The following is a 19,239-nucleotide window of genomic DNA, read 5'->3' on the forward strand; positions in this document are numbered from 1 at the left end:
CTAGGGTATCTATACACAAAGACATAAATTCAACTGCATTGCCAGCATCAAAGACTTTCAAACCAGTGCTGTTTAACTTTGATAAGATACTGCTAACCATCAGTGTATCCATGGGCCTGTAACGTGATAATGGAGGACTTCTTTGGGATCTCTTGTAAAATCTGAACTGATTCCTTTAAGGTAGGCTTTCTCCATCCCCCCCCGCCCCCACCCCAGCATCATGCTCAGTACTGAGTCTACAGTCCTGGATATCAAATCCTACCCTTTCAGACTGAAATGAGCCCTAACTATCAAAACATCACATCCATGGATTCCCTCTCCAGGTGGAAACACTTCAAACAATGGCTACTAATTCACTTTTTTACATGTGACAGGCATGAGTGACTTGGAGACCAGCAGGCTGAACCCCTTGGCTCTTCTGTTGTCCTCCTCTCTGAAGTCACATAGGTGAGTTATCATGGCTGTGGTCTGGTCCCATGTGCCGAGTCCTCATTTAATCTTCCTTTCTGGCCACTCAAGATGTCGTGCCACTCTTCAAAGACACAGTTTTGATGCCTCTGTAGCTCTGCTCTTTCTTTCCCCTGCAATGTCTGTCCCCTTCCACTCTTGGTGAATCTCACAGCTAGGCAAAGGCCACCTGCTGTGCCCAGAAGAAAAGCCTGGCTTAGAAACATTCCTAAAAAAAAGACAGCACTAAAAGGAAGAGGAGCAAAAATGATGGCGGCAGCTCAGTCCTTTTTTCTTTCTCCGTGCAACCTGGAAAAGGCTGTGGGTGGATCGCACAGGTGTGTGCAGGAGAGACCTGGAGGAGGCCATGGCCGGACAACTGGAGACCTTGTAGCCAAGACTCCTGGTCACTTACTTTACAGCTCAGAAGCTGCAGGATGGGAATTTGTGGGAAAGGCAGAGGACATTAGCCCAGCAGGAATGGCCTGGAGGACTTGGCCCAGGGAAGACCCAGGAGTCTTCTAAAATGATGGACTAGTGGACAGGCCTGGAGTCAGAAATGGGTTCAAATCCCAGTTCTGAAGTTTCTGGATTCATGACTTTAAGCAACTTCTCTGCTTCAATTTCCTCATTGGTGAACTGGGGCAACGAGAGTCCCTTATCTTTTAGGATAATAACACATAATTTTAAATCCCAGTGGCCAAAGGTGAAGAATGTTAGTGATTCCCAGAGGTCACTTAGGCATAGAATGGTGGAACCGAGATCAGAACTTGGGCTTCCAGAATGTTCATCCAGTGCACAGATGGCCTCCCATGACCCACGCTGCAGACATTTCTCTAAATGTTGATGGGCTGAGTTCCCAGGAGGAACTGCCCTGAGATATTAACTTTAGGAATCTCAAATGCAAGAACAGGATTAATCCTATGCCTATCAATCACACACCAGATGATTTGTTGCATTTTCCCTTTGTTTATTCCTGTGAGACCCCTAGAGTAAAATCTGGGGTCCACTCTCAGCCATGGCATGCGACCTCATGTTAGGGATTTTAGAGATCACACTCCTCCTGTACTACATCTTTTTTTAAAAAATTTTTTTATTTTTTAGAGAGAGAGAGAATTTTCATATTTATTTTTTAGTTCTTGGCGGACACAACATCTTTGTTTGTATGTGGTGCTGAGGACCGAACCCGGGCCGCACGCATGCCAGGCGAGCGCACTACCGCTTGAGCCACATCCCCAGCCCCTGTACTACATCTTACTTTGCTATCTTTTCCCCTTCTCTTTCCTCTCATTTCCTTATTTTTTCAATTGTGTTAAAATATGAGCTGGTCTGTTTTAAAGTAGGTTCTTTAAAACAGGAGGAGGTATAACGAAGTGCCACTTCAAAGATCCTAAAGCCCCCACAAGACTCAAACCTGCCCATTGTTCTATTTGCTTCCTTATCAAGACTGCCTTGGACGTCTCTGGACACAGATGGCCCCATTTATCACAGAAGTGGGGATTCTGCAAAGTGGTGCCTGGGCTGTTCTGGGTGCTGTGGATGGTGCAGTTCTGGCAGAGAGCACCTGGAGTGGCCCTTCCTGCCCGGGCCAGGCTGGAGCTGCGCTTGTTGCAGACGGACAGTGGGGCTTAGCCCACAAAGCACTCACTGCTTGCTGGACTCCCTGGGCTAAGTGGAGCACCTTCTCTTCACAGGTACAGAAATGACTATTGAGAAGGGGACAGTGAGGAATCTCACTCACCTGCTTTTTGAGCCCAGAGGTGTTCTGTGCAGAAGGCAGTGGGTGGGGCCCTCAGGCACCAGCTGTGAGAACTGGGGCAAGCTGCGTAACCTTCAGGAGCCTCCTGTCCTCACAGCCCGGGTACCAGCACAACCTCCTGCATACAGGGTGCTCAACAATGCCTGGCACTCCACGAGCAAGAGCCAGCTTTAAAAATACACATGTGCAGTTGTTTATCTAGGTAATGACACCATAAACCTGCATTAAGAATTGAAGAAGGCAGAAAATGGTTTTGAGGGGTAGAAAGACAGTGTCTCTGTAAGTGGCCTTTCATGAAGTAGATGCATTAAAGGCTACTCTCTTGGCCCTCATCCTTGCAAGAGTCTCAACATCAAATGCCTGCTTATCTCCTCCCGGCTACTCCCCTCATCTTGCAAGCACAAACTCAAGCTCTACCACCTCCTCTTTTTTTGTTTGTTTTGTTTTGTTCTGGGGATGGAACTCTGGGGTGCTCTGCAATTGAGTTATGCCCCCAGCCCTTTTTTGCAACATTGGGGATTAAATCCAGGGCCTTAAACATGCTATACAACTGCTCTACCACTGAGCTACATCCCCAGACCCCTCCCCTTTTTTGTGGGATACTAGGGATTGAATTCAGGGGCACTCAACCACTGAGCCATATCCCCAGCCCTATTTTGTATAGCACCTCGCTTTTGCTGAGGCTGGCTCTGAACTCATGATTCTCCTGCCTCTACCTCCTGAGCTGCTGGGATTATAGGCGTGTGCCACTGTGCCCAGCAGACCTTTGTGTGTGTGTATTTTTTTGGTAGTTCTCAATGGACAGAATGCCTTTATTTACTTTTATGTGATGCTGAGGATTGGACCCAGTGCCTCACAGTGCAAGGCAAGCTCTCTGCCACTGGGCGACAGCTCCAGCCCACCTTTTTGTTTTGAGACAGGGTCTCTAAGTTGTCCAGGCTGGCTGTGGACTTGCAATCCTCCTACCCCACCTCCTGAGTAGCTGGAATTACAGGTGTGTGCCACCGAGCCTGTTCTCCTTCCTGTCTAAAGTCCAGCATGGAGGGTTGGGCAAAGCATGAGGACTTCGGTGGAGGCAGGGCCTGATAGCTACAGGGGCTCCATAGAGTCAGAATCCAGAGATGCCCGAGTCCTGAAACAGGACCGTGGTAGGAGAACCCACCAAGTGTACAAGCTTCAGAAAGTGACAGGTGGAAACTTGCTCTTGGCCGAGGGAAGGGACCACTGTGCTGCAGGCAGGGGTGGCCGCAGTGCTGGCCATAACGCTGGCTGGCATGTTCAGTGAGAACTAAAAAGAACGAGGGCCGACAGGGTGGTGAGACTTCTGGGCACACTGGAATGTGTTCTGCATGTGGGATGGATGTGGATCTTTGGGGTCTAAAGAATAAACGAGGATAGGTTGAAATGGCCACCTGAACATATTAAGTCCTAACTCTTGGAACTTGCAGATATGAACTACTAGGAAAAAGCATCTATGTCACAATCATCAAGTTAAAGCTCTTGAGATGAAGCGACTACCACAGGAATTCAGGCACGCCCTAAACACAGTATCAGGTATCCTTACAAGACAGGCAAAGGGAGCTTTCAGAGCAGAGCAGGTGGCGAGGTGCCCATGTGAGGCAGGGGGAGGAGTGGTGTGCGTCATAACCCAGGAACACTGGGAAGCACCTGAAGCTGAGAGGGGCAGGGAAGAGGATCTTCTCTAGACCCTCTGGAGGAAGTGCAGTTGTGCAGAATTTCAGACTTGTACACTATAGAACTGATAGATCTGGTGCTGTAAGACACCAAGCTTGTGGCTTGTGCTACAATAGCCTCAGGATGTTAATACAGGTTTCTGATACATGTGACAGTCTACCAACTAGCCATCTCAGTAACAAAATGTTGCTACTGAGAGTAACATTAGCTAGCATTTACTGAGAGCTTCCTATGTCCTGGATCCTCTGCTTCACGTGTCTCTCACTTAAATTTCATGAGAATATTCTGTAAACTATAGGTATAATGACTAGCCCCAGTTAATGAATGAAAAAACTGAGGCACAGGATAATTCAAAGACACCTGCTAAAGCCACATGGCTACTAGGTGGCAGAGATGGCATTAGATGTAGGTAATATGACCCTAGCATCCACATGGGGGGCTCTACTGAGCACAGCAGCACATACCCTTACAAGACGTTCATGCCTGGGAGAGGAGGAGAGGCAGAGAACCACGGGAAGCCGCTGTGCCTGAGGCACACAGAGTGGGCGCATGTGGGGTGGCTGGGCCGGGCCCCGTTAAGCAAATCCCAGGAGAGCAGGGCTTAAGGGATGACGAAGCACAAAGGAGCAGAGGTAAGAAGATCCTAGGCTGAGGGCACAGATCCAAGAGGAAGGATGCAGTCTGGGAGCCTGCTCGGCTGCAGGATGGCAGACACGGCCTGCTCTGGGTGGATGTGCAAGGCTGCGAGAGCAACCGGCCACTCCTCCACCATACCTTCCACTGGTGTCTTCCCCGGACAGTCCGAGGGCCCTCACCTCCATGGGCTGAGAAAGATGGGAGGTTCAGGGGAACTGAAAGACCAGGAGATATGGGCCCACTGAAAGGAGATGCAGGTTCCAGGGAGAGAAGGTGCCTAGCAGGCTGCTACCCTGCATGCCTCACTGTCCCCCAGTGTGACCCTGCCCTTGGCGTCTGAAACACAGCATCAGCAGGAGACAGGCGTTAGGATCACCAAGCAGTAGTCACATGACATGAGGCACAAATGCCAGGACTGGAGCGAGTTCAACCTGTGAGCAGTCCAGCTGTGTCTGTGAGCACACACACCCGCTACTGACAGGTCTGTGTCTGCACACCTGTCTAAGTCTTCCACACGTGCACACGTGCCACGCATAAATAACAGCCTTGGTAATTCTGGAACGAATATTCGAGAGTGTGAGTCATCACCAGAGCTGTGCTGTGTGGAGAAGTATCTCTTTTCCTGAGGACAGACTCTGATTTGTCCTGGGGCTGGCTGGCGGCAAGGGGCTCCCAGTGGATGGCTGAGAGGCCCATCTGCAGGTCTCCGAAGCTCCCAGCTTACTGCCGGGCAGGTGGTAAACTTTCATCCAGCCACAGCAACTTTGCTTCTTGGTGAAAAAGGCCCCCACTCCACCTCTGCTGGAGATGAAGAAGAAAGGCCAGGTGCCTAGTCCTGCCACTGAGAGCTCAGAGCAGAGGAGGAATCCCAAAAAAGAACCGCCAGCTGGCGGCAGTGGTGCGTGCAGTGGTGCCCAATCCCAGTGACTGGGAGGCAGAGGCAGGAGGACTTCGAGCTCAGGGGTACAGTCTCCCTGGGCTCAATCCCAAGAGCCACTGGAAAAACCAAAGTTCAGCTTTTCAAGCTAGAAAACAAATCTGGTTAATGTTCTTGAGGAACACATGGATCCCTATAAAGTGAATATAGGTATATAAACCACACAGAATAAAACCCAATCAAACGAGAGGATCAAAGTGTGGTGGAATTTAGAAAGAAGGTTAACCTGTGATATGAAAGTCTACACAGGAAACGTGTGATTTCTGATGGAATGTTACTTGTTATTCTCTTTGACAAATCGGAGGGTCCTGAAGGCCTTGGGGGTGCCACCTCTAACCTGTCCAGGACATCCTTAGTATTTCCGTGCACAGGGGCCTGCACACCTGCACACACTCTTCCTGCCTTGCTCGTTTCTCCTGGGAGCTGATTTGTTAACATCAGCCTTGAACGTCTCCTCTGTGAAGCCTTCTCTGCTTTCCCTCGCAGAACACAGACACACTGTTTCTCAGCATTTCCACAGTGTTTGGTTACATGAGTACCTGTCAAGAACTGTTCACCCCTCGGGGTCCCTCACTGGGCCTTGGGCTCCATGAGCGTATGGACTGAGAAGGCCCAAGCAGGTGTCCTAAATAACCCCGCTGTGTCAAAAATATTTCTCTACTATGATAATATACAGACATATTCAGGCACGCTGCACACCCTCACGCTCCCCTCTCTGTGGCATCTGGGCCAGATGGTGGACAGGTGAGCCAACTTATTTAAGTGGTTGGTATGGCTTTCCCCCAAATTCAAATACCTAGAATGCTTGAAGTAGGCTTTTAAGAAAGGCTTTAAAAGCATTAAGAGGACTTCCCTATTAGCTAGCAAAACAATTAAAATGCAAAAAAAAAAAAAAAAAAGCCACAATGAAAGTCACTGGAAGAAATAAGACAGGTAGAGTAGCATGTTCATTCAGCAGCACCTGACCGCTGGGTGGGCCACGACCTGCTGGGCAATGGGCCTACCTATAACGCAGGCAGGCTAGCAGGAAAGGATGGAATCTATGCTGCTGCTTCCTCCTCCTGTTCCCTGCTTGCCCATACTGCAGATCAAACCCAGGCCCTTGTGCATGCTAGCAAGGGCTCCACCACTGAGCTACATTCCCAGCTCTGAAATTATGTTTCTTGTGGAAACATTTGCAATCAGTGTCACTCAACTGTTTATACTTGCTGACTCTGAGTAGGGCTATTCATTTTCAAGAGATTGCTGGCTATCCTCTGTGTACCAGGCATGATTCCAGGCTACGCAGACACAGGTGAGAACAAGACAGACAAGATCACTGCTCCTGTGGAGCACACATTCTAGTGGGGAGACAGACACGTGAATAGAATATTTCTCTACTATGATCAGGTGCTTGGGAAGAAATCTGCTCCTTCAGAGAGGAGAACCACGGAGACAAACATGAAAGCTGAGAACTGGGGGAGAAAGGGAGCTGGGCTTTTCAGGGAGCAGAACAGAGCTCCAGGGAGTGGAAGGGCCTTAAGGAGGGAAGACCAGAGTGCAGCCAGGATGTGGAGGGAGGCCAGTGGCAGAGCAGAGGTGAGAGCCCCAGCATGCAGGGCCCTGGAGGCCTTGGTGCAAGGAGTCCACCTTTATCAGAAGCTCAACAGGAAATCTTTACAGGTATTAAGGAAAAGAGTGACCATGATCTGATTCACATTTTATAAGAAAACCATTCTGGCTGTTTTGAGGCAATGGACTCCTTTACTTTTCTGGTCCTTTACTTCCTCTTCTGTAAGTGAGATTAATAATACCTACACCACACGGTCATTGTTATGACTGAATGAGAGTTTGGATATGCTTGGCACTTTATTACTATCATGGTTGGTCCTCTGCATCTGCAGTAATGCTCCCTGGATTCAAGCAAACAACTGTGGACCAAAAATATTGAGGAAAAACCTGAGTGTTCTGAACACGTCCAGACTTTTTTTTTTTTTAAATAAAAATTACATTGTATTAGGTACTATAAGTAATCTAGAAGTGATTTAAAGTATATGCGCTTAGGTGGTATGCAAATACTATGCCATTTTATATAAGCAACATGAGTATCTGCAGATTTTGGTATCCCTGGGGGGAAGGTGTGTCCAGGAACCAAAATCCCAGTGATAGTAAGGAACAACTATACTGACTGCTATTAGCAGTATTTAAGAGCCCCAAACATTTTCAAAGTGTTTCTCGGCCATTAGAGGCAGGAATAATCCCACATATCCAAGCCCTCATCCAGTACGTGGCCCGCTTTCTAAATGCGCTATCCATCGCCAGGGGAGCCCCACGCTCTGCCTGGCCCTGGGCGGCTTTGGCCCTAACTTCAGGAGAACTTACCCCAAGGAACTGCGCCTTTGTTTGGGGGCCCGTGAGGTAGTGGGCTGGGAGGGTCGGACAGGGTTCTCTTGTGTCCGGGTGGTGGGGGAGGAGGCCTCTTCTTGGAAAGGGTGGAGCTGCCACTAGAGGTCTGGGTGCTTAGAGGGAGTGTTGAAGGTGGGCCAGTTGGACCTAGAAAGGAAATTGAATGGGGGCAGGAAGGTTAATCCCAGGCTCACAGACACAGGACACCAGTATGCAATTACTCCCACACATCCACATGTGGTGCGACACACAAAGACGAGCAAAAGGCTGATCTGACCATGTTCGTCAGTCCAACATCTTTAAATCCAACTTTAAAACGGGACTTAAAAGAAATTGTTGGTTTAAAAAAAAAAAAAAAAGAAAATCACAACAAAGGAGAGAGTGTGCTTTTAAGGAACAAAATGCTAGTCAACACAGATGCTAAGGGGTTTAGATCATTATTTAGGTACAATGGGAAAAATAAAACACACACATTTTAAACCAACAACTCACTGGAATCATCACGAAATCTATGTAGGAAGAAGGCACACAGCACTACCAGCAAAATCAACAGGGGAAGAGCAGAGTAGTGGATCAACTAAACCTTTGGCCTTTTCTAAATGAATGATGTAAAGTTACCTGGCAAAGATTGAAAACCCAAAACTCCTTTTTATTTTTTGCTGCAATTTTGAATTGTTTTAGAAATCATAAACCATATATTATATTGGAAGCCTGAACAACAGGTAGTGGATTTCATTTTTAAATGTAGTTGTGGGGGGAGTACATATGTCCTGAGTTTTGTTTGTTCAGAGTGACACTGAGGAGGCTGCTGTGTGTCAGCATTTCCTGCCAGGCACTTGGACAAATTCTTTTTTCTTTTTACACAATATTACCAGGTGAATGGTTTAACCATATCCATGGACAAATGCTTCTGCAAACATTCAGGGAAAGAAAGAAAGAAAAGGAATAAAAGAAAAAGCTAGGAGCACTGCCACATCAAACGTTTAGCATAGGGTAGTAGATACCTCGTGATTCAGAAAGGCTCTGAAAGAGCTTTTTACATTCTGTGCATTCAAAAAAAAAAAATAAAATAAATAAAAAAGCTTAATTACTTCTGGCCTCCCTCCTGGGTAAAGTAAATTTAGATAATTTCCCATTATTGATTCCTAGTCAGTACTAACACTGACCTAAATTACTGACTCACAGGAAGACAGTCTAGTCTTAGAAGTAAATACTGATATCTCAATAAAATGACGATCTGCATTAGGATTAAATAGCCATACTATGTAATTCATTCTCTGTCTCACTGGTGTAATACAAGATGGAAGGCTTATGGTTGCCCTAAATCAATGCCCTACTATGGCATCAAGTTATTGAAACTTTCTTTTTGGTACTGGGGATTGAAACTTTCTTTTTGGCACTTTACCACTGAGCTATGTCTACAATTCTTTTCACTTTTATTTTGATATAGGTCTCTATAAGTTTCCCAAGCTGGCTTTGAACTTGTGATCCTCCTGCTTCAGCCTGCAGAGTTACCAGGATAACAGGGGTGCACCACCACACTCAGCCGGGTTATTTTAACTTTACAACCCTAAAGTAACTGTTACTAAGGTTGTACACCTGTATAATGCTGTGTAGTTTTCAAAATGCTTGTTTTTCCTTTTCATTTTCATAACAACTCTGTGAGGTAAGTGGATCCAGTACTATTCCTATTTTGCAGCTAAGAAAATGGGGGCTTGGCATGAGGGATGGAACTGGGACAACACAGGTGTCTGGAACTGGTGAGGTGCTTACCCCATCCTGCTGTCAGTTCCCGAAAGCCAGAGCAGCATTTCTGCACTTGGCACACGAGGAAAACAACAACAACAAGTGTTCAGTATCAGGAAGTGTAACTTTCCTCTTGGAAAAAAATGCATAATAGATAATAGACAATGGTGAGATTCTAGAGTAATCTCAACTTTAGCGCCACCTAGGGACGTTGAAAAGCAATGCATCTGAAAAGTCGTTCATCAGATTTCAAATCTTGGCTGGGAAAAAACTGCCAGACAAAATACTAATGCAGCTGTGTACGTGACTTTAGGAGGTATTCACACCCCAGAGTTGTCCAGTCACCACAAGCCAAGCAGAACCCAGCCTCAGAGAGTCTAGAAACTTGGTCAGACACAGTAAGTTCCAGGTAGAACCCTGCTCTGTTTGACTCAAGGTGAATCCAGGGAGCATTACTGCAGATGCAGAGGACCAACCGTGATAGTAATAAAGTGCCAAGCATATCCAAACTCTTCAACACACCTCTAAGGTGTCCTTGAGGACAGCCAGCCTGTTCCTCTCTGAATGGAGCCACGTCCTCTCTGGCTAGAACACTCAGACATAACTATACTCTCTCTTCACCGCTTATCCTCATCTTTTAATGGTCAGCTCAGATGTGACCCTATCCAGGGTCTTTCTTTAACCCACCCAACCCCTAGAGCACTTCTATCTCTGAACTTCCACAAGCCTTAAAGACACTAGATTTTCTCTGCCTAACATTGGAGATCATTTCCCTTCTGTCTGTCTCCCCATCTCCCAGTGATTGCACCTGGCACATGCTGGGCACAACTCACGTCTCCGGAAATAATTCAAGTGCAAGTGAGCAGGATGCTGCTCCAACATCTTGTGCGTCCAGTTTTTAGTAAGGCAGAGAACCCTGAGGCCTTCCACACCAGGAGGCCAAATAAAGTGTCTTTAAAATTTCTAAAAGAAAAGCCAACACTAGAAGACAGCTTGAAAAATTATCTTGACAGTTCTTTAAAAACTTGTCTGTAGAAGTATGATTTACATATTTTAGCATGCCACACAAAGAGGGGTAATGACAGAAGTTACATCTACACAACTCAGGGTAATGTGAATAAAAATTTTATCATCTTTTCTAATGGTTTTATTTTAATTGGCAAATATTGTATTTTTTTGTGTACAATAAACTGGTGGGAAATATGTATACACTGTGGAATGGCTAAATTGAACTAATTTACATGTGAGGACATGCTCATCATTTCTTTGTGGTGAGAACCAACTCTCTCAGCAATTCTCAAGAATGCAATATGTGGGCTGGGGTTGTGGCTCAGTGATAGAGAGCTCACCTACCACGTGCAAGGCCCTGGGTTCGATCCTCAGCACCACATAAAAATAAAGGTATTATGTACAACTACAACTAAAAAAATACATAAAAAAAGAATGCAATGTTATTGTTAACCACACTGTACGACAGATCTGTCAAACTTATTCCTCCAACTATAAAGGCTTTCATAGTATGGAGTTTAAAAGAGCTTAAAATTTATGTTCAATACTTTATAAAGTAGATAAAGACACAGTACTGTGCCTTTGTGGAGAGAGGGACTGTGTAGAACATGTGGTTATCATGTTCATGTTCAGATGGGGAAGTGGGCACAGCAAGGTGAGCGCTGGGACACGTCAGTAAGTCAGTGACAGGCCCAGCCAGTTCCAGCAAGGCACAGGGGTGCCTGTGCCTGAGAGCACATCACTGCTGGCCCATCTCTACACAGAAAACAGCACCAGTACTCATTTGTCCTTCAGTCTCCTTCTATGACGGACTGACAACGGAGCTGACTGACAGGCCACCAAGAGGCAACACAATGCCCGACTCCAGTGATAAGAGAAAGTCTCAGATTCGAGGGGCCTTGGGTGGGTTCTTTTAACAATTGCTCACACATTCCTGAAGGCAAGCACAACAGGATTTCCTCTGCGTCCCTTTCCACACCCTGGCGGTCAGGAGACTCAGAAGGCCTGAGTCAGTGGCCACTGCTGAGGGCAAAAGTCACAATGTTCTCAGCCGGGGTGAGGTCACTAGTGTGCAATAGTTTAGAAAGGATGGGGGTAACTGACAAGGGCCAAGACAAAAACAAAACAACCCCAAACACAAATCCAATATGAATCCAAGTCAACGGCCCATGGGCAGCAGTAAGGAGATTAAAATTCCCAGGAAACTGTGGAGTCACCACCATGGGACTAATGCTCCTGACGGACACCTCCCAAATGCCTCTGCATTCCCAGGGCTGCACACTCCTCATGGCGGGCCCCTGCAGGGAGCTGAGGCGTGTGCCTGCTCCACTGGCCTCTGACCTCTGTAACTGCTGCTATAAACTCTGAGAAAAGTGGGAGAAGCACTGCGGGAATCCCGGCCCAGCTGTTGGGCACAGCTGCTGCAGCCATTTCACACCCAGGCTTTCCGCAAGGCGACTCTCTGGGACAGAAAGCTTAGCTTCTCCTTGCTCTGGCCACCTACTTTTGGGACGTGCCTTCACTGATTCTTCTTGTTATTCACGCTTTAAACATGGACATGGATGGCGACTGCTCTGCGTTCTGCATGTGAAGGCAGCAGCCTGTGGCCTGTCATTGAGGAGCTCTGTCTCCTCACCTGGACAGTGCATGAAGACTTCCTTGCCCCTCTTCAGAACTGCAAGCAGCACCCCCTACTGGCCCGATGGCCTTATTCCACGGGTTTCTCTCCCCGGGAGTGCCAGCTTCTGTATTCCTCTAATGTTCTGGTCCCTGGAATATTTACTGAACTGAACACATGAGGTGAGACAGAGAAAACTCCCATTTGTTGAGTGCTCAGCGTGCTCTCTGCAGTGGCCCTGCAGGCTGGACACCCAATCCTTATTTTTCAGGTGAAAATAAGAACTCAGATCCCTCAGGATCCCTCAGGCTAGATGAGACACACAGAGGCAGGACTGCCCTGGTGGACAAGGATCACAATCTTTTTTTGTGGGGCAAGGGACAGGCAGCTTTTTAGAAGAAGAGAAGATGAAGTCTGAAGGCTTCTCATGCGTTCACAGCTGCCCAGGCAGTGTGTCCGGCTTGACATGGACTGAGATGCCTCAGAGGGTTTGTTTATCTCTCGATTCTTTTACTATGATGGCGGGCACCATGCCAGATGGTCTGCTGGCTTATCAGACCGAGGCTAGAGCCTGCTTGAGGCAGGAAGCCTACATTTCAGAAAACGTGTGAGCAATTCAGGGCTGGCTGTCAGGGCTGACTGACAGGCCACCGAGAGCCATACAGAGCCTGACTCCAGGAGGGGTTGTCAGCGACAGGCGTGAACTGTAATGCACATCAGTTGTTCCCCTCTCCACAGCTTGAAAGGTTAGTCCTTTAAAGTAAGTTATGTTTCTTGGGATCAGATTTTTTCATTTACTTAACAAATCCTTTCTTGGAGCGGAAGTGCCTACACAACGTGGGTCTCACTATTTGGAGCACCTGTGAGGATTCCCTGCTCATAGCTGTGGCATTGCAGAGGTACCAGTGTCAGCAGTGGAACCCCTCACGGAGCACCAGGTGCCACGCACTGAGCTACATGTTTCATACACGTCTCGTCTCATCTCCACTGGATCTAGAGTGGGGCGGGGGTTCCGTGTGCTACACAAAAGGCACCAACTTGAACCACGGCAGAAAGCCACAGTTCTAAAGCTTAATGTTATTAAAAACAGTTAAACCCAACCAACAAATCAACCAAACATATGCAGGCAATATGTGTCTCCAAGTCCCTGGTGTGCAGATGGGTCCTGTGGCACTGTGCTATCCCCGAAGTCCTTCCACACCAGGTACCTCTACTGCCACAGCCCAACAATCCAAATGTAAATTTTCCCAGAGCAGTGCAGGATTATGCTTTCTCCATATTCTGTCTCATTGGATTTTTTTTTTTTTTTTGTGCTTGGGATTGAACCCCAGGGCCTTGTGCATGTGAAGCAAGCACTCTACCTACTGAGCTATATCCCCATGCCCTTGGGATTTAAATTTTTTTTTTTTTTTAGTTATAGATGGACACAATACCTTTATTTTATTTATTTTTATGTGGTGCTGAGGATTGAACCCAGTGCCTGACATGTGCTAGACCAGTGCTCTACCACTGAGCTACGACTCCAGCCCTGTCTAATTGGAGTCTGATGACAACCCTGTGAAGCAGGTAAGACAAAGATGGACCATGTTCCTCAACACAGGAAAGGAGAAACTGCAAGATCTGGTCTGACAGATCCAGTTAAATTTTCTATCCTATTTCAGCCTCCATGTGACCTGAGGTGAATTCCTTAACCATTCCAGGGCTCAGTTTCCTTATCTAATAGGATGCCGACTGTGTAAATCTTTAGGCATTCTTATAGCTCTAAAAAAGAAAAAAAAAATTCTAAATTCCACACATAATTTTAATTTAAGGATTGTTTTTAAACATAAGGCATGGGGCAGGAGAGAGCTGCTCACCAGGAGCGGGAGACACCTGTGCATGCCATTCTGTAGCTTTCCTCTACTCTCTCTGGACCTCACCTCTGAAAGAGGGGTTAGGCAGCAAAACATGGCTGCAGGTGGCTTAAGGAAGGTGACTTTGGGGTTCTGCATGGCTGAGTTCTTCTGAGACTTAGGGGAGCACTGCTCAAACACAAGGGGCCTTTGCTTGGTGGTAGTTTAGGTCAAATTTCTCTGAATTTTGAGGCAGCTGGAATTTCTTGAAAATATTCCTGACCTGGATTCAGGAGAATTCTTTCTACTGCTCCCCTATGTACTTTCCTCATTTGTGGGGACTTTGTCACCAGTGTCTGTTTCTGTCTCACTGGAAGCTATTATCCTTCCGATCCCTAAGTTCACAGGGAGGTGACCTGTGCTGTAGAGGACCACAGCTTCCTTGCCTCGGAGAGTGAGCACAGCCTCGCCAGTGCTTCCATCAGTGAGCAGGACGAGGTGAAGGACACATCGGGCTGCAAAACAGAACCATGTGTGCACAGAGCACCATCTGGTCTTCAACCACGTCTCCTAGGAACTCCACTCTAGACACGACCAGTTTCCTAGCCACAGGAGAGCCACGCTGCAGGATCTCATAGAAGACATGAGAAAACTGCACTCCTCATGAGTTACCAGCAGACAGCCCAAACCTCATGTCCTGCTACCCACAGCCAGGAGGAACGTGCTCCGAACAGCAGGAAGGGGTTCCACATTCAATGGTGGGCCTTTTTTGGAGGGGGAGGGATGAGCAGTCTGTCCTTAGCTGACCACGGTTGCTATGGCCAAGTCTCTAAGCTCTTGTTTCAGCAGCTGAATCACTAAATAAATTTAGTCTTTGTCTTCTGGGTTGCTGGTAGAGGACTTGTTAGAATTTATTCAAGGCAGGCAAGAGATGCTTGGCACTGAGCCAGAGAGTGTATTTTATGGGTTTCTCTGTGCCCTTAAGACAAAATTACAGAAGGGAGTGGGAGAAGGTGGGGGAGTCTATGGGCCCCCAGGACTCTGGTGTCAGTTTGTTCTGTAGCCCAGATTCCAGATTCTCAGTGACCTGGATGCTGTGTGAGTAGGTACAGGTCCCACCTGTCCAGATAGGCCAGCATGCCATCAGCAACCACAACTAGGGGATGTGAACTTTGTCAGACTCACTTCCCCCATCATTTTATTTGGTTTGGAGGTTTTCACAGTGTCCTCTGGGTTGCAGAGAGGGAGTCTCTGCTATGGTCAGATGGTACCCTGATGGGGCACATCATTACCCAAGGGAGGCAGTGGCAGGGCACTCGCCCTACACACCTGCAGCTGGATGTGGGGGTGTAAGGCTGTGTTCCAGCACAGTGTACACATTGCGGGGAACTCTGTCTCCTGCGTCTTTGGCTTACATGTGCTACTACTGCTATGGCTACTGGTCCTCTTTGATGAGAAGTATTCATTCCAAAGCCTTATTTTAACTTTTCTCTGTTATTTTATGATCTATGAGGCCATTTGGGGTCTCCCTAGGAACACAGCTCTCATTTATAATACTGTTTCAATGAAGAATAAGCTCTGAAAAACAGTTTTGAATAAAGCTCACATTTCAGAAAACAGCCTCTGTGTGATTCAAATAGGCAGTGCATTGTGTACCGAGAGCCCTCAAAACCTGTGCTAGCACAGGCTGAGCGCAGGGAGAATCCTGCATTTGGTGGTTTTTGGCAGAGGTCAAACTGGGAATTGCAGTTCTGGGTACCTCAACAATTCCCTTGGCTCGGGTGACTCTTTGTTGGCATCTCTGTGCCTCAACTTGTCCCTATGCAGGTGGGCACAATGACTTTCTGAGCAGGGAACACTCCATGGTCAGAGAATGCAGGATGAGAACTCCGTTGTTACAGAGTAGGACGCTGGACCATTAGCCCAAGATGCCAGTCCTCTGAGTACTTGATAAGGAGTACAAAAACACTGTTCCAGGGAAGATTCCTTTCCAGGTAGCACCCCGGGGGAAAACATCCTCTTCAGAGTGTACAGGAATATAGGTTTTGGTTACACAGTACCTGGGTTAGAATCCAAGTAGCTGAGAACCTCAGGACAGTTGCTCAGCATTTCTGAACCTTAGCACCCTTGTCTGCACAATGTCAGTGTCTACAGTGCCTATCTTGAGACCATGGGACAAGGCACGTGTGGCTGAGAGCTTTTCAAAGAAAAATGCATCCTGTTAACCAGCACTATTACTACTACACTAGAGTAGCATCTTCCACACAGGACCAGCTCAGTGCAGAGAGAAGTATCAAACAAACCAAAATTTCATGCCATATTACAAACAGCCCAGGTTTTGAGGCCATGCAGATCTCAGACTGAATCTCAATCTTACCACTTAACTGTCTGTGTCCCCCTAACCCTAACCCTAACCCTCAGACTCAGTCACTCTAGCTCTTTGAGCTATATTTCCCTCTTCTGTAAAAGAGGCACTAAAGCACATACTTCACAGGACTCTTGTGAGGCTAACCTCAGACAATGTGTGTACAGTCCCACCACTCTGCCTGTCCTGCTGACGGCACTGGGCAGATGGCAAGGTGCGTACTTCAAGCTGTCTTTCACAACACATTCATCCTTGGCCCCTCAAGTGTACCTTGAATTCTTACCAAAGTGGGGCAGACTACCAGCTCTGAGGATGGAGCCACAAAGCCCCCTCAAGCCGTACCTTTCCCGGCATTCCTAGGAGGCAGAGGTGGAGCCTCTGCAGTTGGTGATGTGGGCGAGTCTGTGCTCGTGGAGGCAAAAATCTGGTTGGTGAAGGCCCCGTAGGAGAGCCGCTGCTTGTCCCGCGGGGTGCTGAAACCTGGCAGTGACAGCTTGTCCTGTGGGGAGATGCTGGAGGAGTGGCAGAAGCTCTGGGGTCTGGGCGAGCGCTCTTTCTTGATGGGGCTCGGCTGGTAGATGAAACAACAGTGGGTGAGATGGTAACCAAGGGTTGTCCTTAAGGCTCAGGGAGGACCTCTGCAGGTGGCTGCAGGTGGTCACCGGGTTCCTGTGCTCTAAGACAGCCTCACAACAATGAGTAAATAAATAAATATGTTTCAGAATTTCCCCAAACTCTCATTAAAAGTTATCACATTGTGTAATAACTGATCGCCCCTTGAAGTGGTAAATGGCTTTAGGATCTCTCTTTGACATTCCTTGTATCCTGCCTGGCACAGAGGGAGTGCCCAGAATGTCTGATGAATAAACATAGGAATGAACTTTCTGAGCTGGTTAAGAACTACCCACGAGGGGCCCAGGGAACTGGGTTTCATCCTGAGACCATATTCATGAGTTATGAGACTTCAGACAAGGTGCTCAGTTTTCTTTGTGAACAGTGTTCTCTTCTGTAAAATGGAGACAACAATACATACTTAACATAGCCTAGGCTCATGTTTAAGTATTTCATAAATGACAACTGTTAGTACACACCCATTAGCTGTTTTGAAGGTTAATTTGATGTGTCACCTTGGCTAGGCTATGGTATCCCAATGTTTGGTCAAACACCAGTCTAGATGTTGTTGTGTAGGTATGTTTTTAGATATGTTTATGCCAGCAGGTTTTGGACTACCCTCCAGAAGGCAAGTGGGCCTCAACCAGTGACTTGAGGGGTAAAGTCAAGACTGGTCCCTGAAGAACAAGGAATTCTGCCTCCCAACTGCCTTCAGCCTCAATGCTGCTGCATCAAACCCCTCTGGGGTATCCTGCCTGCTGCCCTGCCAGCTCCCACGATCATGTGAATCCCTTCCTTGAAGACAACTCTCTCTCCATCTTACTGGCTGTTTCCCAGAGGACCCTGACTGATTATAGCTGTTAAGTGGTGCCCAACCAACGGGGATCCAAGACCAAGCAACATCTGGCATATCAGGTCATAAGACCAAAATTAACCCGACTCACAAAACAAGGCCACTGTCTGTCGGTCAAAATCCAGGGGAAGGTGGGGCTCTGGGACACCCTCGACTCTTACTTTGTCATCCAGATCGTCATCGCTTTCATCGATCTCCTCCTGTCGAAGGTTCCATTCGTACTCTACGTGGACGTGTGGGTTGAACTTTCCAGATTTAGCCTGGGAAAGCTGGAAGTAACAGCAAGTGCACACCATTTCAATTGAAAGGCCAAAACACGCCAACGTCATACAAACACTGAGCAAACCACACCATATTCCTGGCTTCGAATGAATCAGTGGTAGCTGCATTGTAGGCACGACTCTGATAGGATAGGCTGGACTGGACGTGACGGGCTTGGGGGACTGCAGAGAACTGCAGGCAGAGCCTTTCTCCAAAACTAAAAGCATTTTTAACATTATTAAAATAAACCTCAGAACTGCAAATTCCTGGCTGGAAAACAAAATCAGGAGTCTGTCAAGTTTAAGAGATAGGCCTTTACAAAGTCCCAGCCCATGGTCAAAAATAAATATTTTTGGTACTGGGGACTGAACCCAGTCAAGTGCTCTGCCATGAGCTACATCACAGTTCTTTTTAAATATTCAGATGGGGTCTAAGTTACCCAGGTTGGCCTTAAACTTGCAACCCTCCTGCCTCAGTGTCCAGAGTAACTGGGATTACTGGCATGCCATTTCTTATTTATAAAATGTGGGTAAGGATAACTGTCTTAAAGGGTCCTTTTAAGAATAAAAAAAAAAAAATACAACTGTGAGGCCTGGAACCTGGCACTCAGCAGAAAATTTGAGGGAATATGCCTTCTTCTTTCCTCTCTCTCCCTTTCCCATGAGCTACGGTGTGAATACAGTTTGTCCCCTCTGGAACTCATGCTAGAATCCAATCCACATGGTGAGGTATTAAGTGGGTGGAGACTGAATCCAATCATAATGTTTAGAGATGGGGGGGCTCCGGGAGGTGACTGGGATTAAGAAGCTCATTGAGGTTGAGCCCTAAGACTGAATACTGATGGCTTTGGAAGAAGAGGGAGATGACACACGTGCTCCCAGTCTCTCATGTGCTATACCAGCAAAAAGGCCACCATAAGATGTGGCCCCTGGACCTGAACCAGATCCAAAAGCTGAAAAAAAATCTATTTTCTTTGTAACTACCAAGTCTGTGGTACTGTGTTGTTAGCAACAGAGACACAGACTGAGTCACTATGGTCAGGAGTGCATGCTGACATGAAGGCCCAGGGTATTAAGCAAGAGCTA

At 47.2% G+C, this 19,239-nt stretch overlaps 1 protein-coding gene across 1 annotated transcript in view; it reads right to left on the bottom strand.

Moving 5' to 3' along the window:
• Asap1 (ArfGAP with SH3 domain, ankyrin repeat and PH domain 1) overlaps nucleotides 1–19,239 on the bottom strand; it is a 292,373-nt gene that overhangs the window by 14,036 nt on the left and 259,098 nt on the right. Inside the window, exons 22-24 of the mRNA XM_048802408.1 lie at nucleotides 18,055–18,162; nucleotides 16,771–16,999; nucleotides 7,836–8,006 (exon numbers count right to left, since the gene is read on the bottom strand). Of these exons, the coding sequence (XP_048658365.1) occupies nucleotides 7,836–8,006; nucleotides 16,771–16,999; nucleotides 18,055–18,162 (508 nt within the window). The remainder of the gene's footprint in view (nucleotides 1–7,835; nucleotides 8,007–16,770; nucleotides 17,000–18,054; nucleotides 18,163–19,239) is intronic.

Source organism: Marmota marmota, unplaced genomic scaffold, assembly GCF_001458135.2.
Source record: "Marmota marmota marmota unplaced genomic scaffold, marMar, whole genome shotgun sequence".
In the NCBI taxonomy this organism is placed as follows: domain Eukaryota; kingdom Metazoa; phylum Chordata; class Mammalia; order Rodentia; family Sciuridae; genus Marmota; species Marmota marmota.